This window comes from Sander lucioperca, chromosome 20 (assembly GCF_008315115.2).
Source record: "Sander lucioperca isolate FBNREF2018 chromosome 20, SLUC_FBN_1.2, whole genome shotgun sequence".
Classification (NCBI taxonomy): domain Eukaryota; kingdom Metazoa; phylum Chordata; class Actinopteri; order Perciformes; family Percidae; genus Sander; species Sander lucioperca.
Window position 1 is genome coordinate 23,535,507 of NC_050192.1, and position 25,562 is coordinate 23,561,068.

At 41.1% G+C, this 25,562-nt stretch overlaps 1 protein-coding gene across 2 annotated transcripts in view; it reads right to left on the reverse strand.

The window, feature by feature from the left end:
* The window catches only part of LOC116054706 (proton myo-inositol cotransporter), a 74,953-nt gene that overhangs the window by 10,208 nt on the left and 39,183 nt on the right, over positions 1-25,562 (reverse strand). For both annotated transcript variants that reach the window (XM_031306386.2, XM_031306388.2), the window contains exon 6: positions 21,405-21,513. In XM_031306386.2, the coding sequence (XP_031162246.1) occupies positions 21,405-21,513 (109 nt within the window). The remainder of the gene's footprint in view (positions 1-21,404; positions 21,514-25,562) is intronic.

A 25,562-nucleotide genomic window follows, 5' to 3' on the forward strand; every position in this document is an offset into this window, starting at 1 on the left:
AGAAAAAGTCTTCCCGCATTGTCTGCCTCTCTGTGTCTCCCCAGGCAACTCAGAATTAGCATTCTGCTTTTCATCTCTGCAAAAGAATTGTTATCCCTCTCTTGCTCTCTCTCTTCCTCAAAGACATTAAATAGAGTAATTAGCATAATAACGCTTCACTTTTCTGCCATGGTATCCAGTCAGACAGGGCGAGAACAGAAAAAGAGATGAAATGCTGTGAAATTCTGGTTTTAAAAGCTTGACCTACACAAGCACAAGTTTTAGCACGTGACAAAAGTTAGACCGCTTTATTATCCATCTGCAAACTTACAAACGCATGGAAATGCACAGAAGAAATTAGTTGATTTTGGAGCAGCAGCGGGAGTAAAAGCACGATTTCTGTTCCCGGCAGTGCGGCCTGCTGTGTTCCATCTTCAGCCCTGCATCTTTCTGATTACAGCGCTCGCGCACGCGCACGCGCACACACACACACACACACACACACACACACACACACACACACACACACACACACACACACACACACACACACACACAATGTTCTGACTTCAACTACTGTGAATAACAGCCTACAGAAAGAAGTGATCATTTTTTCTGAACACTGTGAAGTGCATCTTGTGTTAAAAGCATCTCAGATATTGTGTCTCAGACTTAAAAAGTCCCCCAACAGACACTCAAGGGCTGAACCTGACCCTGTCTATTTCCTGAAAAAAGATGTAATCCTGCACCCTTGTATACTCTGAGTCCTCCTGTGAAGTGAAGTGTTAAGTTGTTAGTCTAGTAACAAGCCAGACGACTTAATTGCTGTTAGAAGGACAAAAGAAAGCCTTGAAAAAAAATGCAGTGTAATTTCTGCTTGTGCTAATTCCTTGTGTCTCCTCGCAGATCTGCAGAGAGCTTCGGGTTTGCTTATGAGCGTGCTTCTTTTTTTTGTTGCTCGTCATCTCACAGCGTCGAGGGGAAAAATTGTTGGAAACTTTGGTACGCAAGATCAATCCACGAAGAAGTGCTGCTGCTCAGTAGTCTCATCGATATTCTTTCCTAGATGAGAATGCATCATTATAATGGGTACACACACAGAACATTGTGTGCTTAGTATTTATTTTTGGCATGTTGTTAGAATTCTTCGAAATGGCTTTTTATTATTATTTTCCTGCTAAAATGATGCACTTGAATGACTTATGTCTTTGTGGAATGCATTTAATTGGTGGTGACATAAACTGGCAATAAATCAAACTTCTTGTGTTCTTCTTCTTTGTATTTTGGGGTATTTTTCTCCAAGTTTAAGTTTGCAGTGCTGCTGCTGCTCTAATAGAAAGTGACGCCTCTCAGTCTGAAACACCCACTACCTGTCAACTATTATTAACACACACTGCAAAGTGACGAGAAACCCTCCTATGCACTCATCCACCTGAATGAAACAGACCTCCAAGGTGTTCCAGACGTCAAAATGTTTTTTTTTTTTATTTTTCCTTTTGATCTTCTAAGATCTTCTTTCACAATAAACTTAAAAAAAACCCTTAAATTTATAACAACTGTAAGTGGGAGAAAAGGCAAGGTCATTATACAGTAACAGCGCGTTCACAATGGAAATGGCTTTAATGAGAGGGTGTCTGAGGGGGTTAGGGGTGAGTCAGGACTGCATTTGGTCCAATTACCTGGACCTCTGGGAACCTGCAGTGATTTCAGAAACTGCACTGAGAGGATGAAAATGGAAAAATGCTGCAATTAGGCAGCCATTCAGTGCCTTTAAACTCTGAGGATTAACTGACAGGTTGTTATTGGCATGGTCCCCTGCTACATCCATGGAGATCCTGGTTGTTTTCATTCTGACAATATGATGATTTCAACGATTAGTTTCTTTACTGTAGTTGAAGCATGTTAATTAGTGTTAGTGCGTTCAGTTGATGTCGTGTTTGGTCGGAAGAAATCTACAGAATCATAGCCACACAAAAGAATGAAACTGTTGACTACAGGCCTGGTCAAATCAGGATTTGAAACGGTAAAAACTTGTGAAATCAATTAATTCCAATGAAATAGTTGGGATCAGAGGATCTGCCTGAAGAGGTGAAATTAATCTGTGCAAACTCCTTTGACCAATAGCAAGCAGCTTCGACAGTGCTGACCAGTGAGGGGATGGAGAGTCCAAAATAAAGGAAGCTGTCGTAGCTTATCAGCTGTGTTGCACCATTAACCTTTCCCTAGGCCTAAGCATCGAGGCAATTCTTTCTAAAAATATATTCATATAGAGCTCTATTTTTGGCGTTGTTTGATGACAATTCCATAAAAATCTTTCAGCATATTGTAATTCAAGTGGTCTGAGAGAAAACTCAACTTGGCTCTGTTTTCACTGCAGCTTTAAGATGTTTTTAAAACTAAAATGTGTTAAGCAGAAAACTCCTTTAAGGAATAACTTAGTTCGTAGTGCGTAGGTTATGTGCGTAACGTAGCGAGCCGAGAGAGACGAAAAGAGAGAGCGAGAGAGAGAGAGATAGAGAGAGTGTGTGTGTGTGTGTGTGTGTGTGTGTGTGTGTGTGTGTGAGACGTTGAGTATGAAGTTAGCACAAACGTTATAGCTGTGAACGTAGCAGTGCAGTGTGGGTACAGTTAAGGCTATTTGTCGTTGAATAAATGTCCCGAAGTTAGCGACAACTCACTGACTTAAGGTGGACTGACCTTTAAGGTGGACCAGCTATTCTCATTTTAGTGACAAACCACTCCCCCAAGTTTTGCTAAGATAATAGGCTAACAGGTTTGCTAATTGACCGTTAGCAAACTCGATAGCTGGAAGCGCTTATTATCCCTCTTCAATCAACCTTTTATGGAATGTAATGGTTGAAAATGGTGAACCAAATTCCACAGGGACATAAACAGAACAGTAGAGAGAACAAAGATTAGCGAGTTAACAGTTAGCTAGCCAGTCACAAACTTGCCCTGTGAGTAGTCACTAGGTCACCAAGTGTCTGGCCCCACCAATTTCCCATTGACGAGCACAGGTCATTTTGTGCTTTGACCCCCGCATAAAGCATAGATTTCCCTCAGATACAACTGCAAATAGGATATTAACCTTCCACATGTTATACTTTATATGTGAAACAGCCCTCAATAAGAGTAGCTATTATTGCGAGCCATTTACCGTGAGAAGAATAAGCTTTTAATCCTAGTCCGCCTTCATCACACACAGCTAATAATAACATGTTCAAAGATCAGAACCACAGTGCCCTGGTAATGATCAATGATTATCAGATTCTATCGTAGTAATTTTAGTTTGATTAGACCTCCACAGAGTGCTCATCTTCCCCTGTGCAGATAAAGCACATACAGCAGAGAGACTGAGGGGAGTTTCACACTCTATTTCCCGCAGACACACGCACACACAAATACACACAGACACACCCACATGCACAAACACACCCACTGTCTTTTACATAAGATGCCCTGCGGCGCGTCGGTGCGAAGCAAACACAAGAAGGTGTGATCTGGCACTGACCCTGGTCTGAAAATGGAAACATGGATCCACACTCCTGTCACGCTTCCATTCCAAACCTCTCATTCAGCACATTAAAAGAGAGTGACAACACAGACGTCAGCCAGGGAGAAAGGCATATGCAGCGAGAAAGAGAGAACAGAGAGACAACTGAAGGCAAGAGAGACTGAGTTAGTGGTAGCTGTAGGGAGCAAATGGGTGAAGAGAGTGACAGCTGGAAGAGAAAATACACATTTCACAGGAAGGTTTATGTATTTAGTTCTTGTATCGCTTGCCACCAACCTGTCAGGTAGTCATTTACACCTATCACCACATAAAAAGTGGAATAAATCAAATCCCTGAAACCAGACTTTCTTTCTGTCAGTGTCTGCGTTACGCTTCCACTGAAAACTGAAATACAGGGATTGGCATTGGAGATACAGCAGACGAGTAAAACAAAATGAATACAGGCCCCATTGCTGTTTCTCATTCAGCTAATTTAAATAGATAATAGACATGTTTTCGCTTGACTTCATCTCCCTCTTGCATTCGATCTCTTCCCGCTGTTCTCAGTCCATTTCACATGGGCGGTGGCTGACTCATGGGTGACATTTGCTGACACATTACTGAATCGTCTTGGAGGCTGCTGACTTTTGGCAGTACGCAATGAGTGGTCTTAAAGGACCACACTGGGGGCATTTTTTAGCTACAAATCACAAATACTTTACATTTCTGCAAACCAATACAAAGTATTTCGAAGAGTCAGCATAGTAAATACTTGCAGGTTGTGCAGCGGCTACCGTTGGTTGTGGCTCGTTTTGTTCATGGCAAAATAAAAAAGAAAAAAAGAGGAAAGCTCTATTGTCGTCACTTCTCATTCTGCAATGTTGTTATATAAAATTGTATGATGCAGCACAGATAACCTTTTACTTCTGCCCATGAGACACTATGTAGAACTTTCATGGTCTAAGTTCATTTCCATCCACCTGTTTTTATCCACAGTATACGCCCAACTCCTAATATTTACAAGAGTAGTGGATGGAAACGTATATTCGCATGAAATGTAATATATCTGTGGATAGGTAAGACTCACATATTCTTGGCCATTCTGTTCGTTAAAAAAAAGTATGCCCTGATGTGAAATGGGTGTTAATGGGCTTATATAATAGATTCTTCCAGTTCTCTCTGTTCCTTCAAAGGTCAGCACTGTCTAGATCACTTGCAATTCCTCAGCAGTGCAAACATATGCACATCAAAGTTCACTGAAGTTCATCTCTACACCTCTGCAAGTGAATCCGAGGATCGCTTGATTGAAATGAAGGGATTTTGGTTCAAAATGTTGTTGTCATACACGCTGATGTGACTAAGCTCTCAGAGGTCAGGGTGGCTGTTAGAGTGTACAAAGTGTGTGTCTTTAGCCCCTTTCACACATGCACTGCAAACCTGAAATTATTAAGACATACCCGGCGGAACTGTATGTGACAACGCACAAGTTTACCCTGCCAGCTCCCTGGTACAAAGACATTCACGGGCGAGTGAATGGGCGTGTGTATGACATTTCCATTATGCGTCTTGCAAAACTGGAAGTAAGCAAACATCCGAGGGTGAAGAAGAAGAAATTTACGTGGTTTACACGCAAATGGCAACGGAAATGTCTAACTGGAGAAACTACGAGATTCGTAAAATTCTGGAACGTGCAAAAATCACTGGTATGGTACTTCAAAATCTACCAAAACCTCGCTTTTCATTCCAGAGAAAACAAAGGAAGCTGCCTGAAATATAGAGAAGGTCATGGTTCTGCTGGAGCAGTTAAGGATGAGTGATGGCAAATCTATACATGTGTGTGAGTGTGAAGGAGAGCTAAAAGGAAGGTTTCCTTTGTCTTTAAGACAGAACGCTCCAACAGAGTGCTACTTATTGACGGAGCACTGATCTAATTATGTAACTTAATAGTATGGATTTAGAGGAAGGGATCCACTGTAAGGCAACAAAGACGAGGAGAGGAGATTGAGCGAAACAACAAACAAGTGTAAGTGTGTGTGGTGTAAGTGGACAAGTAGTGAGTGAGTGAGTGGGCGCAAATGAATAAGCGAGCACTTGTGTGAGTGAGTGACCGACTCACTGAGTAAGAGACAAAGTGACGAGGTGTAAGAGCGGAGAAACAGAAGGAGGCGGGGGGAAAGCGATAAAAGGAGAGAAGGGAGTAAGTGAGAAAATGATGGAAAGGCGAGAGGAAGAATAAATAGTAGAAGGAGGGATGCGGGTGTAAAAACAAGAACAAATGGACAGACAGGAAAAGATGTGGCTGGAAAAACAAAGAGAGAGAGAGATGGAGATTCTCATGGGAAGTGGCCTATTTTTCAAATTAATGCATACGAACACAGAGCTGCATCACATTTATGCTCTGGAATAAAAACGCTTAGTACACTGCAGATGCGATGTTCTGATTCAGAACTACACGCAAACAGTCTATCATCATCACAGAATGGAAACTTTGCTGACCGCCAAGAAGTGGCAAAATGAACACACATATCACCAACAAACACAAGGCAAAAACTAAGCAGCAGCAACACCAAAAAGCATATTTACTACTTTAAATAAAATAAAATGTCAGGGTTGCAAAAAGTAAGAAAATAAGGGCCAGGCTGGTGTGTAAACTGTTAGTTCCCCAGCTACAGTAGTTTACTAGCTAGCCCTGGGAAGACGTGCAAATTAAGTTCTGGTTTATTCCTCATTGCATACCATTAGTGTTGAAATTCTGAAATTCTTTGAATAAAAGGTAATATACATACAACCACCAGCAGTTGCTGAAGTTTTAAGCATGGTAGTGATCACAAGAGACAGGTGGTTTTCATTGGTCCAAATCATAAGTAAACTACTTATACTATTTAAGTGCAGTTTTATATATTTTTTTATTTTAGGTATTTCAAAACCCATTCTGTCAAGGTTCAGAATGAATGAATATAATTCCATTTCTTGTAAAATTGGTAATTATACCTGCCCGCACTGCCTTTTTCCATCGCTACTGTTCTGTTTAAACTATCTAAAGGCCCTGCACACAGACACAGGAGTTTTCAATATATTCACTGATTGAACCTCTGCTCAGGCTGAAGTTAGGAAGAGCAATGCTGGCAAAAGGCCTTTCTCACTGCAGACAGACTTGCTATAGTAGGAAAAGCACAGGTGTTACTAATAACACTAACGATGGCTCTGTTCTATTTAAGTGTGTGTGTTGCCCAGTGAGAGTGACAGTGAGCCAGAATGCACAATCAAAGCAGCTGAATGAAATTCAGCCATCGTACTAAATGTCTTCGTGAAAAAGGCCTATTATGTGAGGATAATGGACTCCACATACTTATAATCCAAATGATAAAGGTGTGAGTTACCTTGCTCTAAAAGGTGCACACACAACTAAAGAGACTGAGGGAGATGTCAAGCAAGCCCACTGTGTACACACCCATAGCACTAGGCTTGTTCGAGATGAGCCAGGTCTATGCAGAATCGATCACCGGCGATCGCCGCCCAAGGCACGCCGGTTAGATTTGTGTCCGACTTGATCCCGACTCGCTCTGACGTCACGCACACGTAGTCAACGATAACCTCACGAGATCAAGGCGGCCGCAGGTTTGAGACGCAGGCAGCGCAGTTGCTTTTCACCGACTGCAAGACCCAGGCGGACCCAGGGCATGCTGGGAAACGCCTGCCTCTCAGCTGATCTAACAGGTGATTGGTTCAGAATCGACTCAACACGATGACGTTTTATATAAACTTTTTTATTGATTTTGAATTGGAGGGATTTGAACTATTTGTCTGATTTAAAGGCTTATTCTGTACAAACCACATGTTGTGTGGCTGATAGTGACGTTTAGAAGTCAGAGAGACTAAATCCGTTCAGATTACGGATCATCTACAGTCCGTTGTTTATCAAAATCAGCAACAGATCGCATGTAGAGCATTTTGACAGCTACTCTGTCATAATTAAAACAACTGGAGACTGTGTACAAGCTGATATATGGGTCTGATAACATTTTATTAAATCGGAGTCGGAACACAGTGTTTCTGTCACTTCCTGTTCAGCCTGAAGGCTGCGGGAAACGGCTGGAAACGGTCCGACTTGAGAGCGGATTTTTTGCTCTCGTCCACTTTACAGGCGAGGTGCAGTTCATCTCGAACGAGCCTACTGAGAAGAGATCTAATCAGGCAATCTAAGTGAAAACACCTGTGTGGATGAATCTAAAATAACTCAAAATGAGCATCAGTCTTTCAGATGTTGTGCTGTCATTTCTCTGTGTTATACATGGCTTTCTGAATTATACAAGACTGTGTCTGCATTTGCTTTATTATCTGTATTATACGCATTTTTAAATGCCACTCCATCCCCAGAATAAGCATGCTTCACAAATGACATCTTGCTATTAAGCAAATGAGATGTTTGTGCTGAAGTGAGGGGTAATGTGTTTCTGTGTGCATTTGATTAGAGAGAAAATTAGAATATTTCTCATTAAGGAGGATCTCACTGCAACTCCATTGGAGACAGTGGAGGAGGTTGGCATGATTAAGCTGCTTATGAACGCTCGAAAACATACAAACACACACACACAGGAACACATTAAAAAACAACTAGATTTTGGCATTTCTCTCAACATGCGCACAAAACACACATGCACACGCACGCACACACACACACACACACACACACACACACACACACACACACACACAGAGTGGGCTCTGCCAGCAACTTGAAGTCTTGCCAGCAGAGGGACCATGTAAAAACTGGTGTTTCGTGACATTTCTAACATGACATTTGACTGTGGGACCATCTGCGAGGGCCAACTGGCCTGTGTCAACAACAAAACACCTAACTGCCTACGGACAACAACACACATTATATCATGTCCTGTCCTAACATATTACCGAATAACATATCATCTGCACTTATAATATAATAAATACATACTATATAACACCACATGCAATGTTTGCTTTCTCAAGACGTGGGAATTTTTGCTTTTCTTTTTTTGTCCTTTTTATATTATAGAATTAAACTAATGACATACAACATGTCCCACAAACAGACTGTGTATGGTTCCAGGCATTAGTTGTTGTTCCAGGGTAGCAGACAATGTTAGCATACTACCGTCCAGGCGTAAGCTCATGCTGGCTGTAAAGAAGGGAAATGCACAAAAGCTACTTCCACCAGAAAAGTTGAAAAAGTAGCCCAGGACAATGCAGAAATATAAATAAACTAAGCACATGCACAAGAAAACCTGGGTTGGAAAACAAGATGCTCAGTCAGTCTCCTGATAATGTGAGAATGTTAGCTTGGTACAAAGCTAACTACCCAAAGAATTACCCCCCAGTGGCTGACATTTGTATGCAATGTCTAAAACACTTGGAAGCAGCACTTAGCTTGTAGCATTTTATCGTGCCAACAATCGTCATTTTCTTTACTGTCTGTACCAAGCCAGATTATCTTCCATTGTTCATTGTTGTTTTCTTTTGCAATATTATGTAGTTTTTCAACAAAATAGCTTTTTCTTCCACTTTGGGTTTTTTCCTGATTAATAACTGATCTTGATCTTGACCAGTACACTTTGACCACCTCCTGTAGAGCTAGGCGAAGGATAGTCTATATCCACGACGTTCCACTTCCGGGATTGCCCCAGTGCCGCCGAAAATTCAGCCAGATGTCACTCTCTTCGGCCAGATGTCCATTACCTTCCGCTTTCTTTGTGTTGTAATTTTAAACTCTGGTGGATTTATGAGGACTATGGTTAACTGCTCCTCAGTAAATCCAGACAGCTAGCTAGACTATCTGTCCAATCTGAGTTTTCTGTTGCACGAGTAAAACAACCTTTTGTTTTGGTGGAACGTACACAAGTTCCTTCCCGGGGCTCCATCCGGCGCTTAGCATCGCCCTAGACGATTGTGATTGGTTTAAACCAGAGCACGTTTTTCTCCCATCTCGGAATGCTGTGTAGACTAGCCAGACCCTCCTTCGCAGCGCTGTGGAGGAAGGTCTGGCAATGGAGGCTAGGCGAAGGAAGACACACCTGGTCTTTCTCCAATTACTTCCTTGTCTTCCCTACTGATTTTTCATGCCATAAACAGTAGCCTGACCTCACAAGTACAAAACAAACAATAAGTTGAGTACAGCTAATAAAAACCCTGATAGTTTATTACTCTAACATGACAGAAATACATGTCTCAGAAATAATAATTCGGGAAAGTTAGCATTGTGAGTGTATGCATAATATACTGTATATATGTACACCTTTTGTTCGTATATTCAGTGTATATACACAAACCTTTTCGAACTGTTTGTTACAAAATGTACAAAAGGAGCAGCAAAGAAAAACATGAAAGAACTGGGTTTTTTTTCGTCCGTGTACTCTTTGTCCCTTTATCGGTCTTCCTTTATAAATCTATCTCACCCTCCCTCTGCCTGTCATCTGGATTGATCCCGCTCCACACCTTCCTCCACCCCATCACCATCAATGTCATCTCTCCCTCCACCCTGTTCTTCTTTCCTCTGTCCTACCCTATCTGTCCCTTTTTCCTTCCTTCTTCTGCTCAGTTCATCTCTCGCCACATTCTTTCCCCTATTTCCTCTCGCCGCTTTGGCAACACAGTCCACTGACCTGCCCTGACAAGATCCAAACACACAGCATTCCCTGCCAGCCCATGGTGACCTTTACATGCTAGATTATGTGGCTAATTCAATCAAAATGATCCAGTGGCTAAGGGGGAGGGGGTGATATCTAATTTGACCCACTGCTGTACCACATTTCTCCACAGTTAGGACTGAACAGAGAGGGAACGGTGGATAAAGAGGAAGAAAAATAGTTGAGAAAGAAGTACCATTGTAGAATGCATCCATGTATTCATCTTTATACCCATCCATCCCTTCAGCTGTTCAGCCAGTCAGGCCGGGAAGGCATTCAGACACCAATTCATGTGGGCAGAAAGACAAGCAGACCAGAGACACCACCCAACACCTCTTTGGTTCCTGAGAGATGTATTATTGACAAATACATCGCTCATCACACCGGCTTCGCTGACCGGAGTGTGTGTGAGTTTGTGTGTGTGTGTGAGGGCAGGGAGGTTATTCATATAACAACCAGAAAGAGAGAGAGTCCAGAAAGAGTGTGCCTGACATACGAGTTCAAATCAACCTGCTGTAAAAAAGGTCTAGTGTTCGGTGTGTGACCATGTGTACTCACATATGTAGCTGTCATAATATTCTGCAGAGTTCAGTTCAGATCAGGTCTATGGTCATAAAAAAAGCCTTTGATTTGCTGCCGGCAACAAGCCCCTTACCGACAAGCCAACATGACTGTTTCTGCAGGATTTTCATTATTAATCACATAAATCAACCATACCATAGACTAGGTAGGTGGTCAGCTAGCTACCAATAACACCTTTTCATAGCCATGTGTGGCTCTATGTATTTCTTGAGAAATTTACTATTCCATGGATTATGTTGCCCCCGGAATGATTTGAAATAACATGGTGGCCCCTTTACCTTTCACATAGTGTCATCATCAGGTCACTTTTTTAATTTGTGTTATGACTAAAAATCAGCAAAACTAATGACATTCCCATCAGCCTCAGCTGGACTTGGTGTTTACTGCTAATCAGCCAATGTTAGCATGCTAACATGTCAAACTAACTGGTAGAAATTTTACCTGCGAGTCAGGATGCTAGCATTGCCATTGTGAGCATTTTAACATTTTTACGTTAGCATTTAGCTCAAACCACCAGAATGCCTAATTACAGCCTCAGAGAGCCGCTAGCATGGCTGTAAACTCTTACGCCAAAATTATACTGTCCGTCTGCGAGAATGCGCGAAGGTCTGCAAGAAGTAAATGTCATCATCAGAGGCTATATATATATATATATATATATATATATATATATATATATATATATATATAAGCTCTATGTGGAGGTTTGCGTACCACCATTTTTTTGTTTGCTACAAGTGGTAGCGTATTGATCTACTGCGTCTGAAACACATCCTCCAAGTGCCTAGTGTAAGGTTTAGAAGTGGAGTTAATTCATATTTGAAAGGTGTAAGGCTCAGAATTTAATATAATTTATATTTGAGTTAATTTACTAGAAATGTATTTACAATGTTTAGTCAGTTAGTCATTTACATATTTATGTTACACAATTATTAGTTACATATTTACATGTTTATATATTTAACACAGTCAGGGTATTCTGTTGAATCTGCCTCTCTGATTCCCTCACGTTTACCTCAGTCTAAGTTCTCGCTTCTGATTGGTTAGTTCAGTCATGTGGAAGGTCCGAACAAGGAAGTGTTGTTGTTGTGAGTGGTGTTCAGTAAAGTACCGCTTGAGAAAGTCATCCGTCTCCATCCTGCTGTTTGTTCTCATAAAGAGTGATCCACCACCACATACCGAACCCTCACGTTACAATAGTATCAGAGACGACCCGAGACGCCCCAACTCAGAGTAATTTCCTGTATCTGTGTTACGTGGGCCCTGCCACTGCCGTGCCTCTTTAGGAGACCAGCGACGGGTCCTGAGTGTATTGATTCCAATGGGAGAAGTGAACATGAACACAGATTATGACCGATTCTTTTGCCACATAGTCACCAAAGTAAACATTGGACCCATTCTTCACAGTCCACATATCTCCAAAACATTCTGACACTTAAACAGTATTTTTCAGACGGACACATCAGGAGAAAATTTGTCTATATCGACGACGTTTCACTTCCGGGATTGTTCAGGTGCCGCCGGAAATTCCGCCGGATGTCCCTGATTTCCGCCGGATGTCCTTCACCATCCGCTTTCTTTGTGTTGGCATTTTAAATTTTATGAGGACTATGGTTAACTGCTCCTCAGATCTCTGCAGAGTAAATCTGAGTTTTCTTTTGCACGACTAAAACAACCTTTGAATGTACCCATGTTCCACCAAAACAAGTTCCTTCCCGAGGCTATTTTGCTACATTGTTCCGTCCGGCGTCAATAAACCAGAGCACGTTTTTCTCCTGTCCCGGAATGCCGTGTGGACTAGCCCGACCTTCCTCCACAGCGCTGTGGAGGAAGGTCTGGCAATGTGAGACTAGGAGAAAATTAACTTTGTTTGAGATCTGTTTCTTTCTCAGGAACAAACTTTCGCGAGATCTGGCAACACAGATAAGCTAACGTCAACTAACGTTCGTGAACGCCCTAACAAAACTAATCTCTGTGATGCTAAATATGTCTTTTAGCTGTGTGAATATCTAATGTTATGGATTGAGTGAGTCATTTCAGCCACGTCTGCTAATTATTTGTAATTGGATGCAGTGGTTGTGTGTTTTACTGGAATATCACTGCTGAACCAAGAGTTTGGATGACATTCATCTGAACTTGTCTGCATAAACGCATGTAATTAGACAGCATACTGTCACCACTGCACACAGGAAAGTGTGCGATGTGGACCTGCACCAAGTGTAATTTTTAAGCAAGTATGCAGCTGAACAAGCACTAATCATCCCACTGGCATCTTTGAGTGACTTAGGGTAAGGATCTCAGTAGGGACACTATGTGATGAGCGACCACTGGATTCACATCTCTCCAATGAAAGTGGTCTGGCTCCTCTACTTTCAGCCTTTCCCTACCAACTCAAACAAGCAAAGTGTTGCTGCCTTTGCGGAACCTGTTTTCCTGGCCGAGAGCCCCGCAGAACTGTTTCAGCCCATGAACTGCCTTGGTGGAAAAGGGGTCACATGTGTCACAATTTTGTCTTTCTGACAGTTCGCCGCCTCTCTGTCAGACCTCCCTTTCTGTGCACCTGAGCCACCCAATTAAAAACATGTGGGGACTACGAGGGATCAAATATAATAAAATATCTACTGAACTTTTGCCCGAGGACAAATTCAGAAAACAATAAATGTTCAATCAATTAGGCTATACTATTATTACATTTTACAGTATGTTTCAATAATATAGTAGATACAGTTTTTGCAACACTCATCTGAATATAAAACTGACAACTTCTACACTAAAGTTGACAGCGTTGACCATGGCACCACATGTACCATAAACTGAAACTGGAATCTGGAAGTCTCATGTGTTCCGACGTTTACTGGAACGAACAGGGCCTCATCTTGGAACACTGTATCCAGGTCTCATAATACACCCATGGCTCGGTACAGGACGTTCACTTCTGTTTTGATCGAATAATGTTGGATTGAACACATTCCTGTGAGATCACAATGACATATCAGGAGTCCCCTCAATTATCTCCAAGTGTATTTCACAGACTGGGATTATACAAACATTTCTCGGATGCAGCAAGTGAGTCAGATCTGAGAGGGCAGACCTGAGGACAACTATTTCAAATGGTTTGTTAGTTTGTCAAGGTTTTATTGGTTGAGTTGGCTGTTCGATTCCAACTTCAGTTGCATTTATTCCCTTGCTGACGACCAAAGGACTCACTTCTTGTTGGAACTTTTACTTCAAGGAGAGGACTTCAAGTGGGACAATGTGTCAATTAGAGGTCGACCGATAGTGGATTTTACCGATACCGATAGCTAGGTTGGGCCGTATTTGCCGATAACCGATTAATCGACCGATAGTATTTATAACTTATACAGTTGACAAAATACATACATTGTTTCAAAAAAAGTCCAGACGCTTTTGCCAATAATCAAAATAATAATGTCATATTTATTGATATTACACCCATAGCAATGCTACACAAGCATGTGTGTTGTCTAAAACAGTTCTCCTACATATTTGGAGTCATCCAGTGCAAAAATAAACATAATGAGCATTATAATTCATATAAAGGACAAACTATTTACATTTCTTCAAAAAAGGCCCAAATGTATGCCAAATCTCAAAACAGTGACGCCATTCTTCTCGGTACAACGGTTTAGAACGGTAACAGACGATCTCTGACCTGGAGGGATCTATCTATCTATCCACTATACTCTTTGTTCTCACTTAGATGCCCATATAAGGCGTAATGTGTGACGGACCTGCCTTCCCATTGGTTGAAAACATAAACAAAGGCATCATGGGAGAATCCCTTGTCGGTAGCACCTACTGTCTATGGGTAGCACGGAGTTAGCGGCAGAAATGACCGAAAACGTGATGAATTATGGACATCAAGTGGATAAATCTTGGATGTAACAGTTTGGATTTAATGCTTGTGCTAACTTGTGCTAAAGGCACAAGTTCCAGGCTGGATAGAAAATCACCTGTAAAGGCTAGAAAGACACCAAAGACCCCCCCGTGACAGCTAACTCGTTAGCTTTTAGTTGCAGCAATCAGTAAGTATCTACGTTTAACTGTTATTAAATTATCTAAATATGAATCAGAGGTGCCGTTTGGGATCGTGGACAATCCTTTAGGGTTCTGATTCTGACATTTGGGTCGGACTTGCGTTTATTTTTGTCAGTGTTTTAACCGCTTGAGGTAAGTTAGCCTACTACTAATGTTTAGCGTCATCTCAGCCTCGAAAGCAAACAAACATACTGTTGTGCTGTTCTTTCTCTACTAATGCAGCATCTATTCAACAAATTAATAACTTTATAATGATATGACAAAATGTACTGTATACATACCTTTTTGCTGTCGATGCTTTAAACGCGCATCTGATGTCAGTCTTCTCCGCACAGCATGTGCTCTCCGTGCAGCGCGCAGTAACACGTGTCGAAAATAAACAACACCAGGCATCAGTGATAGTTTTTATTTCGCCTCTAGAGGCCGCTATTCTAATGCATGATGCCAGCAGACCCTTCTCAGCTCTCGCGTACTGTGTAATGAATGACAGCGCGCGCTTCTCAGCCGCTCCAGCAACGGACGCAACCAGGAAAAACTATCGGTATGGATTTTTGCCGATAACGATAGTTCCACCAATCAACTATCGGTGCCGATTAATCGGCAAAACCGATGAATCGGTCGACCTCTAGTGTCAATATGAACTCCAATGTACATCTCCAATTTGTGTGAGCATATTTGACAGAGAGAAAAAAAAATCTGTAAACTTCATCAATCCGCTCCTGTCAAGTTCCCAACTTCTCTCTGTTAGAACAGAGTGACAGACAATATGTGCTTGCTAGTTTGGTTTACAAATTAATATTTTTTGCCAGTCTGCCAGCTCACTCTCACTGCCCTTTTCCTTCTTTCTATGAGCCAGCCCAGTGGTTTAATCAAGAAAAGCAGCTGGGGACAGGGATAGCGGGGCTTGTCTCTAAGCCCAGCTGATTTACTGGCTCCCAAGACCTCCTTTATATCTCACCGGCTAATAGGGCTAGCCTGGCTGCTTCACACGGGAGCAAAAAGGCAGGTGGTGAACAGACCGGCTGGCAAAGTATACAGTTAAGCAGCACGCAGGATGAGCGAAAATAATGCTGGAAAAAAACAAAACGCTCAGCACAGATGTGGATGGAAGAAATTACCGTGCAGAAAATACACCAGATTGAACACAGACAAGAACGGACAATCCTGCTTTCAATTTTTAAGACTTTTAAGGGATTGTTAGTTTGTAGTTAAAAGTCCCCTGTCCTGCACACCTACAGTATATGTCATGCCTTCATCAGCTGTGCCCTTGCTGCCAGCCTCCACTGCTGCACCTCGTCACCTTTTATACCTTTTCATCCACCAAAATTAGCTCATATATGCAGGTTTTAGGAGATAGACTCCTTTCAGCTTTGCCAGTAGATGAGTATTTTCCTTTGGGTGTGTCACGTTCAACGTCACAAACACGCCGGAAGCTATAATATAATCGGCTAATGCGAACATTCAGTATGTTACGATGTAGCGAAGTTACATACATTTAATATGGTAAACCCTGATCTATTCTACAAGTGCAATCACTCCAAAGGGACTCTGTTTCATTGTTTGTGGGACTGTAATACAATTAAAGACTTCTGGAAAGAGGTAGCGCAAATTATATTTCAAATAGTGTCTGTAAATTTCCCTCTCCATCCCAAAGTATTTATCCTGGGGTTGTACCCAACTGATCCTAATTTTAAAAAAGAGGTAAAAATACTTATTGAAGATTGATTTCTCTTGCTTGGAAAAGTGTGAATAGGCCTAGTATGGTCAGTGGCTTAGGGAAATGTCTTCTTGCCTAACAATGGAATGAATAACATATATGGTTAAGGATAGACAAGATACTTTCAAACAGGTTTGGGGACCATTCTTGGACTTTGTTGAAAAAAATGATGGGGGTGGTGTACTGGCAAACGAGGGGAATTATGAGTAATTTAGTATTTTTCATGCAACAGAGAGAGGTTTATATTGGCCTGTGACACTGTTTGATTTGTTACATGTTCCAAATATATCTTATGAGAAGAGATCAGACCAAAGTGAAAGGTTTTTTTGTATTAAGTCCTTATAATTTGTGTTTTTATTTTATATAAATATTTTCGCAGATTTTTATTGATTTGAGATTTTTTTGTCTGTTGCTGTGATTGCTGTCTTCTTTATTTGTTGATGGGTTTTCCTTCCAGTGGGAAAGGGCCTTTAGTGACCTGGGTCAAGTGTTACATTTTCTTAGTTGTCCTGGTGTTCTTGCTATTTCTTACATCTGTCTGCTGCTTTAAGGCTGTATTAATTATAAGCTCCTTCAATTTCACGTGCCCAGTCTCTGATGTCTGCATTCTGATCCTGGTATTCCACATTACAACCATGATGTGATGATGTGTTCAAATTTCACTGCACAAACCCCCTCCATTGTGCTTGTTAACAGTAATCAGTCTACACAGGTGTTTTCTCTCCTCGTGCTGCGTTCATGTCAGGTCAGTTGAATGGGAAAGATGGAAAAGATTCCCATGGTTACGACTTGTGAGCGTTCACTTCACAGGACATCTCAGGACAGTTGAGTTGGTCATGTGAGAGTTAAAAATAGTGTGCATTAACAATATAACATTGTGTTTATTTCCATTGAACAGACTTTGGCTGCCGTTAGGGCGTCCACGTTTGCTCGGTTTTCAGGCACTTCTGTGTCATATTCCTTAAATGTTGGATCTTTCACAAAAAGATCTGTTTTAGAAGTTGATGTAAAAACTTTTTACAAGTCGGCAACTTATAATTACTGTGTGTTCATTAACCTCATTTTCCTGATAATTGTGTTGCACCTGCAACCTCTACATGAATCATTGTTTTTAATCATATTTGTAAGTATACTACTTATACGTTAGGGGTGTTGAAATTAATCAATGCATCGATGCATTGCGATGCGGACCTAGACGATTCTGGATCGATGCAGTGACAGACCATAATCGATTATTGCCTATTGATGTTACTTGTTGAATTTCCGCTCGCTTGCTTTTTTTGTCTCTTGTCTGCTGTGTTCAGACTCCGCTACATTCAGGAAGTGTCTTTTTTTAAGACCAGATGCAATAAAAAGTGGAGTTTATATATATCTGACTGCTTGAATTTGTTGATGAAAACCATATGTAGCAATATATAATAAATTCGAGGAGGTGAGGCATCGTGATGCATCGGAATATCGAATCGTATCGAATCGTTGACAGGATAATCGTAATCGACTTGAATCGTGAGACCAGTGAAGATTCACACCCCTATTATATGTTACATGGAATTTGGTTACCTCATGTAATTACCAGCAAATCTGCTGCACCTGTATCGGTGTGCAGTCTCTTTAACAATAAACTGTTGTGCTAATACATCTCTAGCACACTTGAGCTAAATAACACTTTTACAACCAGAAAATGTTGCAAAACAAACAACTCAAACTGAGACATTGTCAAAAATCGTTTGTCAGCAGGATGAAGTCTTAATTGTCAATTTTAAAGCATGTAATTATCACCAAAGGAAGCCGCAGTGGGTGTTTTTCGGAAAATTAAAGGGCAGTCAGATTTCAATTTGTAGACCGGAGACACATTTTAATGGCTGGTGTAGACATACAGTAACACAATCTAGACACCATCTTGATTAAAGACGTATAAACACTCCGTGTAAATGGGTCACTGCTGACACAGATAAACTAGCAGACGGACCTTTTCCGAAAGAATGGAACACTGACAGACACAGGTCAGAGAGACAGACAGGCAGATAGTGACAGAGCTGGGACAGATTTAGTTTGTCCCCTCTGCTCTTCATACTGTCGGCAACAGGAGATGAAGATACATATATAGTAAGAGTGGCAGACATTCAGTGAGAGAGACGAGTATTTCAAGAGATTTGTGACATATCCAGTGTGTCACCTCTGCTAACCACAGCTGAATTTCAAATCTCCAGATACAAGCACACATCATGTGCAAACATCCATACCTTTAGTCACAGCCATACACACACATGTGAGCACACTTCACACTAGTGCACGTGCGCAGACCCCAAAGTCCATAGTGTCACATTCCATGCATCAGATCACACATGAATGCAGACACACAAACACACACTTATCCTATTGCCCTCACCCCCGACGGTTGCTTAGCAACAGCACATATCCACAGATTGTTTACAGAGCTTGTAATATAGTCCATCTCAAAGGGGAGGTGAGGTGAGACAGACAGATGACACAGTCTCCTCAGATGGAAAGATAAAAAGAATAAAAGAGGAAAGGTGGTTCGTCCTCTGACAGGCAGGTGGGCAGTAGTAGCATGCAATGAGGCTTTTGGTCTCCGGTATATCATGTGTTATGAAAGATGAAAGAAATGTTTTATGATTTACTACTGTGCTGCTAAACCAAATACATATGTTTAGATCTTTCTTGTTGAAAGGGAAGGCTGCTGACACAAAGATTCAGTGTCATGTACCGTCCTTGTTTTGGTTAACCCTGAGGGCCAAAGAGCTAAAAACACATTTGAACTTTCCTTTTCAATGGTCTCAATGGTTCAATCTAGTGACAGGACAGACTATGAAAATCATTCACAGCCTCTAGTGGCCCACACACATTTGTTCGTGATGTTAAATATGTTACAATAGATTAATATTGCCAAGGTCTGATATGTACTTGATGGTTACGCCTCCTTTACTGGATTCCCTGAGTTCAAAAAATGCAAGATGCTGTGTTTTTGATTCAGGTACAAGTGAAACAATGAAATCCAATCCAGGAAGGCGGATTTGAGCAACACATTAATGAGTTTCAAGGCCTTTCAGATGTTAAAACACTACATTATCATGGCAACAACTATCTTATCCACCATCTCTATAATAGGTTAAGAAAAAAGTAGATGACATTGTTTTGGTGGCAAAAGTTGAGCAACATTGTGTTGCTGTGGACTGCCTTTTTACAGACAGTGCTATTGTCTGTCTGAACATGGCCTGACCTTGACTGTCACTGTGAATTATAGTGGGAAAAAACTGGATTTGTAAGCAAAACGACTCACTAGTACCGCTATAAAGATTTTGCTGACCCGTCCTTCCACATGAGCAATGTGGGCAACAATTTCCATTCACTGGATTTCTGCAATGAGATTAAATAACTGAATATGATCTTCAGCACAGACTGCAGTTTCATCCTCTGTTTACTTTCATATGGTATAGAAGGCTTTCTGTAGACAACCGAATACAATCTGATAGAGACTCTGGTGTCAGCCTACTTCTGTCTCCTTTTACCCATAACACCAGTATAGTTTACTATAGTTGACTTGGTGCAGCTAAATTCTCACTCTGGAACAATGTATTTGGTCTCAGTGTAGTTCCTCTGGTGCAACCCCAACAGAAATGCAAGACTTCTTCAGACATGCTTGTTGTGAATGTGACATCAATTAATAACTCCCTCCAACTGCACTGACCTTTAGACTGATTATGTGTCTGTCTGGGTACAAAAACAGTTAATTAGTCCACATGCATAGCACCTGAGCAGTTATCGGGCAGGACTTCAAAGCTTTACTTCAAAAGGGAGTACGTGCTGTGTGATTAGACTAGTGCTTACTTAGTAGACTGTCAGAAACCTATCTATGACCACATTATAGTTGATGTTTTGTTTTTTTTAAGATTATTTTTTGGGGGCTTTTTCCTTTATTATATATAGAGACAGCAGATAGACACTGAAGGGGGAGAGAGAGATGGGGGACGACACGCAGCAAAGGGCAGCAGGTCGGATTCGAACCCGTGCTGCTGCAGGACTCAGCCAATATGGGGCAAACGCTCTTACTGTGTGAGCTAGAGGCCACGCTAGTTGATGTTTTTTTTTAACTTAAAGGTCCCATATTGTAAAAACTACGATTTTCATTGTCTTTTTTTATTGTAAAGCAGGTCGAGGTGTTATATAGATACTGTGTAAGTATAAAAAAAAAAAAAAAAAACGCTTAATCCACAGAGAAATGCACACAGCCTGTATTTAGAAAATGTGCCTTTAAACGAGTCATCAGCTTCCCTATGTTTGTGATGTCACAAATATACTATAGATGAATGTGCCACTACAGTGCCGTTAAAGTCATTTCCCGGCTGCAGTGACGGTGCAGAGACTCCGATAGTGCAGATGTGGAAGACCAGGAAACGCTGACCAATCAGAGCAGACTGGGCTTTTTTCGGGAGGGGGGCTTAAAGAGACAGGCTCTAAAACGGAGCATTTCAGACAGAGCATGAATACAGGAATATTCAGACAGACAGTATGAAAAAATAGTGTTTTTTTTAACATTAAAGCATGTAAACATGTTCTAGTAGAAACCCAAAATACAAATATGAACCTGAAAATGAGCATAAAATGGGACCTTTAGACATGACAAACCTCCTACTGTATATCATTTTAGTTTTCCAAGATACGTCTATGGAGCAAATAAATGCAGCTGGGGATACTAAGATAAGCATGGTTACAATTGATGGAGATTTGAGTTCTAACTAGCTGCATACTTCACAACCACTGCTAGTAACTGTCCCATTATGCCCTACTGTGTGTTGACCATTGCAGACTCAATACAGTTTTAAAAGGTCTATTGTCAGTAACTGGGACCTGTACTGGACGACTGAGGTAAAATGATCGTGGTTTCACTCACATGACTGTGTTGATTCCTGAAAGTTGCTGGAACATCTGAAGACCACAGCCAACCAGGAGGGCTCGCCGAGTGGGGGGGTAGGTCAGCATTCGCCAGATTACAGGGCCATCTGGAGACGCAAGCAAAGGCACAGCAGAAATTAATTTCAAACTCAGCATGACTTCACTGCAAAACATACAGAGGCATTAATAGAGGTTCATTCCAAAAAATCAGCTACCCACCATAAGAAGAACAAGACCCCTCATGGTTACAAGAATTGGTGTGCAACAAAGCCAACACGCTTTATTATAGAAGTATTATCTTTATAGTACATTTGCCAATTATGACTTTGAAACTTCTTTAATGATTTAACCTGCTTCTGCATTAAAAGATGTTGGACTTGACATCAGCTGTTTAGCTTAGCACAAGACTCCAGGAAGTCACTGCTCCTGGCCAAGAAGTATTCCAGCACATAACCATAAAACCACAACTTATCACTTTTACACTTAGCTTTTTGTACGGATTAAACAACTAAGATATGATGTGTTAATTAGTGAGCTTTCAAAGTGCTGGCTTCTGAAAGAGACAGGCTGGCTGTCTACCTGTTTTAAGCGTTTATGCTAAGTAAAGCTAACCCTCTGCTGGCAGTATCTTAATATTTAGCGTACAGACATGAGAGTGCTATCGATCTTCATACCTTACTCTTGGCAAGACAGTAAATAGGCATATTTCCCAAAATGTTGAACTCCTCTTCTAAAGATTACTTTTTTGGGCATTTTAGGCCTTTATTTTCATACGACAGTTGAGGACATGACAGGGGAGAGAGAGGGGGAATGACATGCAGCAAAGGTCCGCAGGTCGGAGTCAAACCCGCGGCCGCTGCATCGAGGAGTGAGCCTGTACATATGGGCGCACGCTCTACCAGGTGAGCCACCCAGGCGCCCGAACTCCTCTCTTAACACAAGCGAAAACACATTTACTTTAATGGGATTATCAAGAAATTCTATCTTTTCTCATTTTGTCACTTTTGTCAGCTGCTAAATTCCCATATTCATAATAGATTTATGATTTGGGCATGAGGTTGACATAATGAGTCATACTGTCCTCAAATTGATAGATCTAGTTTCAAGCCTGTGTGACAGCAACCATCTGCCCAGTTCTGAGACTTTGTTAGCTCCAGGGATGCTGCTGTGTTACTTTGACCTCTGACCTCCCTATGGAGGGGCTAGAAAAAGTGTAAAAAGAAATGTCTCTCTTGAGGATCAGCATAGCACAGTAGCTGCCTTTTTGTCCGTAATTTTCAGATGGTGGATATCTCAGTTTGGGATTTAACAAATATTTGACGCCAAGCTTTGGCCTCGCAGAATACCACTTGGCTCAGCAACAGAGCCCAGACTGTGATCTCCAACACACACAGACAAGCAGCTCCTCTGGGAGGAGAAGTCTTAATAGGATGAGAGAGTGGCTGGACAGGCATGGAGCTGTCGGATAAAGAGAAGACACACACGGTGCCACGAGATCAGACAAACAAGCCTGAACACACACAGGAAAGAAATACACAGGTACGTCTGTGTGCCAGGATACAAAAGTGACGGTGCAAACACAAGCACATTTAAACATCATAAACAAGGATGCATGAGCCTGCACATATTAAACTACAGTGACACACACACAGGCTGATTACTTGGGAGCAGCTGTGTGTAGGAGGACTCTGGACCAGTGAACATCTCTTTTAACAGTTTGACAAGCAGACCAGATTCTGCAACACACAGACAGAGTCAAGTGTTTAAACGGCTGACTTCTCAGAAGGAGAGGAACATTATCATCTTTGATTCTTTTCAATTCTCAAACGCTGAAAGAGGCTTTTTAACTTTTACTGATTCGTCCGCACCTTCTCGTCCTTTCAAAGAGACGAGAGGCAATTTTCACCACACACACTGAAGCAGTCAAATACATAACTTTAGTCTCAATTCATCACCTTTTCCTTTAATAAAATGTGCCCCACATAAACAGACTCTGCATATTTTCTTAACCCTTATGTTATTCAGTTAGAAAGATAAAAATACATCACTCATTTATAGGGCCAAAAGGTTTTGTGCTTTAGCCTTATCAGCAACATAAACTCAGCTTTGTCTGTATATATCCATTTACTACTGTGTCTAAATTACTAACCATTACTAACAACGACTCTCACACTGATAACAACTCATCATTCAAGACACTTTATATGCATTTCTATCATCTGTTCCAAATGAAGAGTTTTTTACTCTGACCACACAGAAAAGTATCTCAAAGCATTAGCATGGATTGTAAAACAGGAAGTTAATCCTACTAAAAATGAAATGGCTTTGAAGGGATGTAGGCTTATTATAGTGTCACTATAGGAAAACAAAAACACATGTGGTTCTAAGCAACAAAAAAAATATACAACAGTGTAACATTTTGTCAGCTATGCTATTTTTTTTAATCTAAAGCTACTCCATTTCAAATTCATACAAAATATTTGGATCATACTGTATCACAGTTTACAGTTGAATTGTAGAACTTCCAACCAGGGACATGCTTATTTTCTGCAATTATAATGTCATTAGTGTTTGCTCACAGAGCGATAAAAATAGAATAGAATTCTCAAATGGCAGCCCAGATGTTGGTAAAGCCTTTATGATAATACTATATTTACTATGAACGGCTACTGCCTACTGTATGTTACCATCCACCCACTCCACACTGTTGTGCAGTTGTGTAGCTATAGTGAAACAATAATGGCTCTAGTTCAGGGGTGATGAAGTTAAAGATAAGAAGCAATATAAGATTGAATAGGCATATATATAAGATTTAATAACAGGACCCCTCATCAGAACTTAATATAGTTATATGAGCCCTGTTCTGTATTTATAGATAACTAAGTTAGCTTGTGGGTAACAATGTCAAAACAGGGGCTTTGGAGGGGCACGCCACGAATTTACATATGAAGTTCAGTTTACTCGTCGTGAGGAGCATTACTCAGCCTGGGAAAATAGTTGTATAATGTCTGTTTTCTGAATGAGGTCATAGTGATGTCATCAGGGTTATCTTGGATTGGGATTGAGGCTTCAAATTTTCAACAGAAATTCTGTGTTATGAATTTGGGACAAGGGTTTGAAAGATATTGGCATTTATCAAGCATTTGCCGTGTAATAAAAGACACTTTCCAAGTGCATTATGGGAAATGTAGCATCATATTGTTAAGAAATACAAATGAATTCTAAGCTTGTTTTTTAAAATGATAAGTACTTTTGGGGGGTTTTGTCAGTAAGCTACCGTATGTTTCAGTTTCAGCTTTCTAGGTTTAATGTGAAGCAGAGCTCGAATTGCAGACAAGAGGAATTGATGCGTTCATGAGCTGAGCCATTTCCACGGCACTAACGTGGTGCAGTGTAATTGGGTGATCCCCGGAGACCAGTGCAGAGGAGCGTTATCTGATTAGCCAACAGGGAAATCAGGATTCATGGGCAAGAGAGTGGAGACCTGATGGCTGCCTGAAGAAGATCTTAACAACTCGGCCAACACACACAAGCATGTAAACGCACATAAACACATTCAGATGCAATCAACCACACAGACACAATATCTTATTCCCTCTGGCTGTCTTTGGGGTTAACAGTACAGCACATATTTACATTTTTCTACAAAAAATACAATTTGGAATGCAAATAGACACATTGGTACTCACTTGTATAGGCTCAGAGGCACAGTCTAACATACATGCACAAACACACACACACACACACACACACACACACACACACACACACAAGCTTACAAAAACACACAGCTTCATTTCCTCAGCTGAACACCACCCAGCTGTAATTTAATCAGATGAGATATTGAAGAAGAAAGATGGCAATGAAAAACAAGTCAGCGAGCTACCAGCAAGCCACAAGCACAGTGATTAAGCCTCACGGCACTGCAGTAATTGCACGTCAGTATTCCACATTGAACCTTTTTAACTGCCTCATTTCATTCAGTCTATACTGCCTTATTACCTTAAAACTTTAAGCGTGATGCATTCAGGTGTAGATCAAGGCTAGATGCACACATAGTACAAAAATCTAAATGCAAGCTCTTGTAAGAGATGAGCATGTGATAGTAAAACACACAAAACCTAGATGTAGTCAGCAAGAACAGACACAGCTCAGT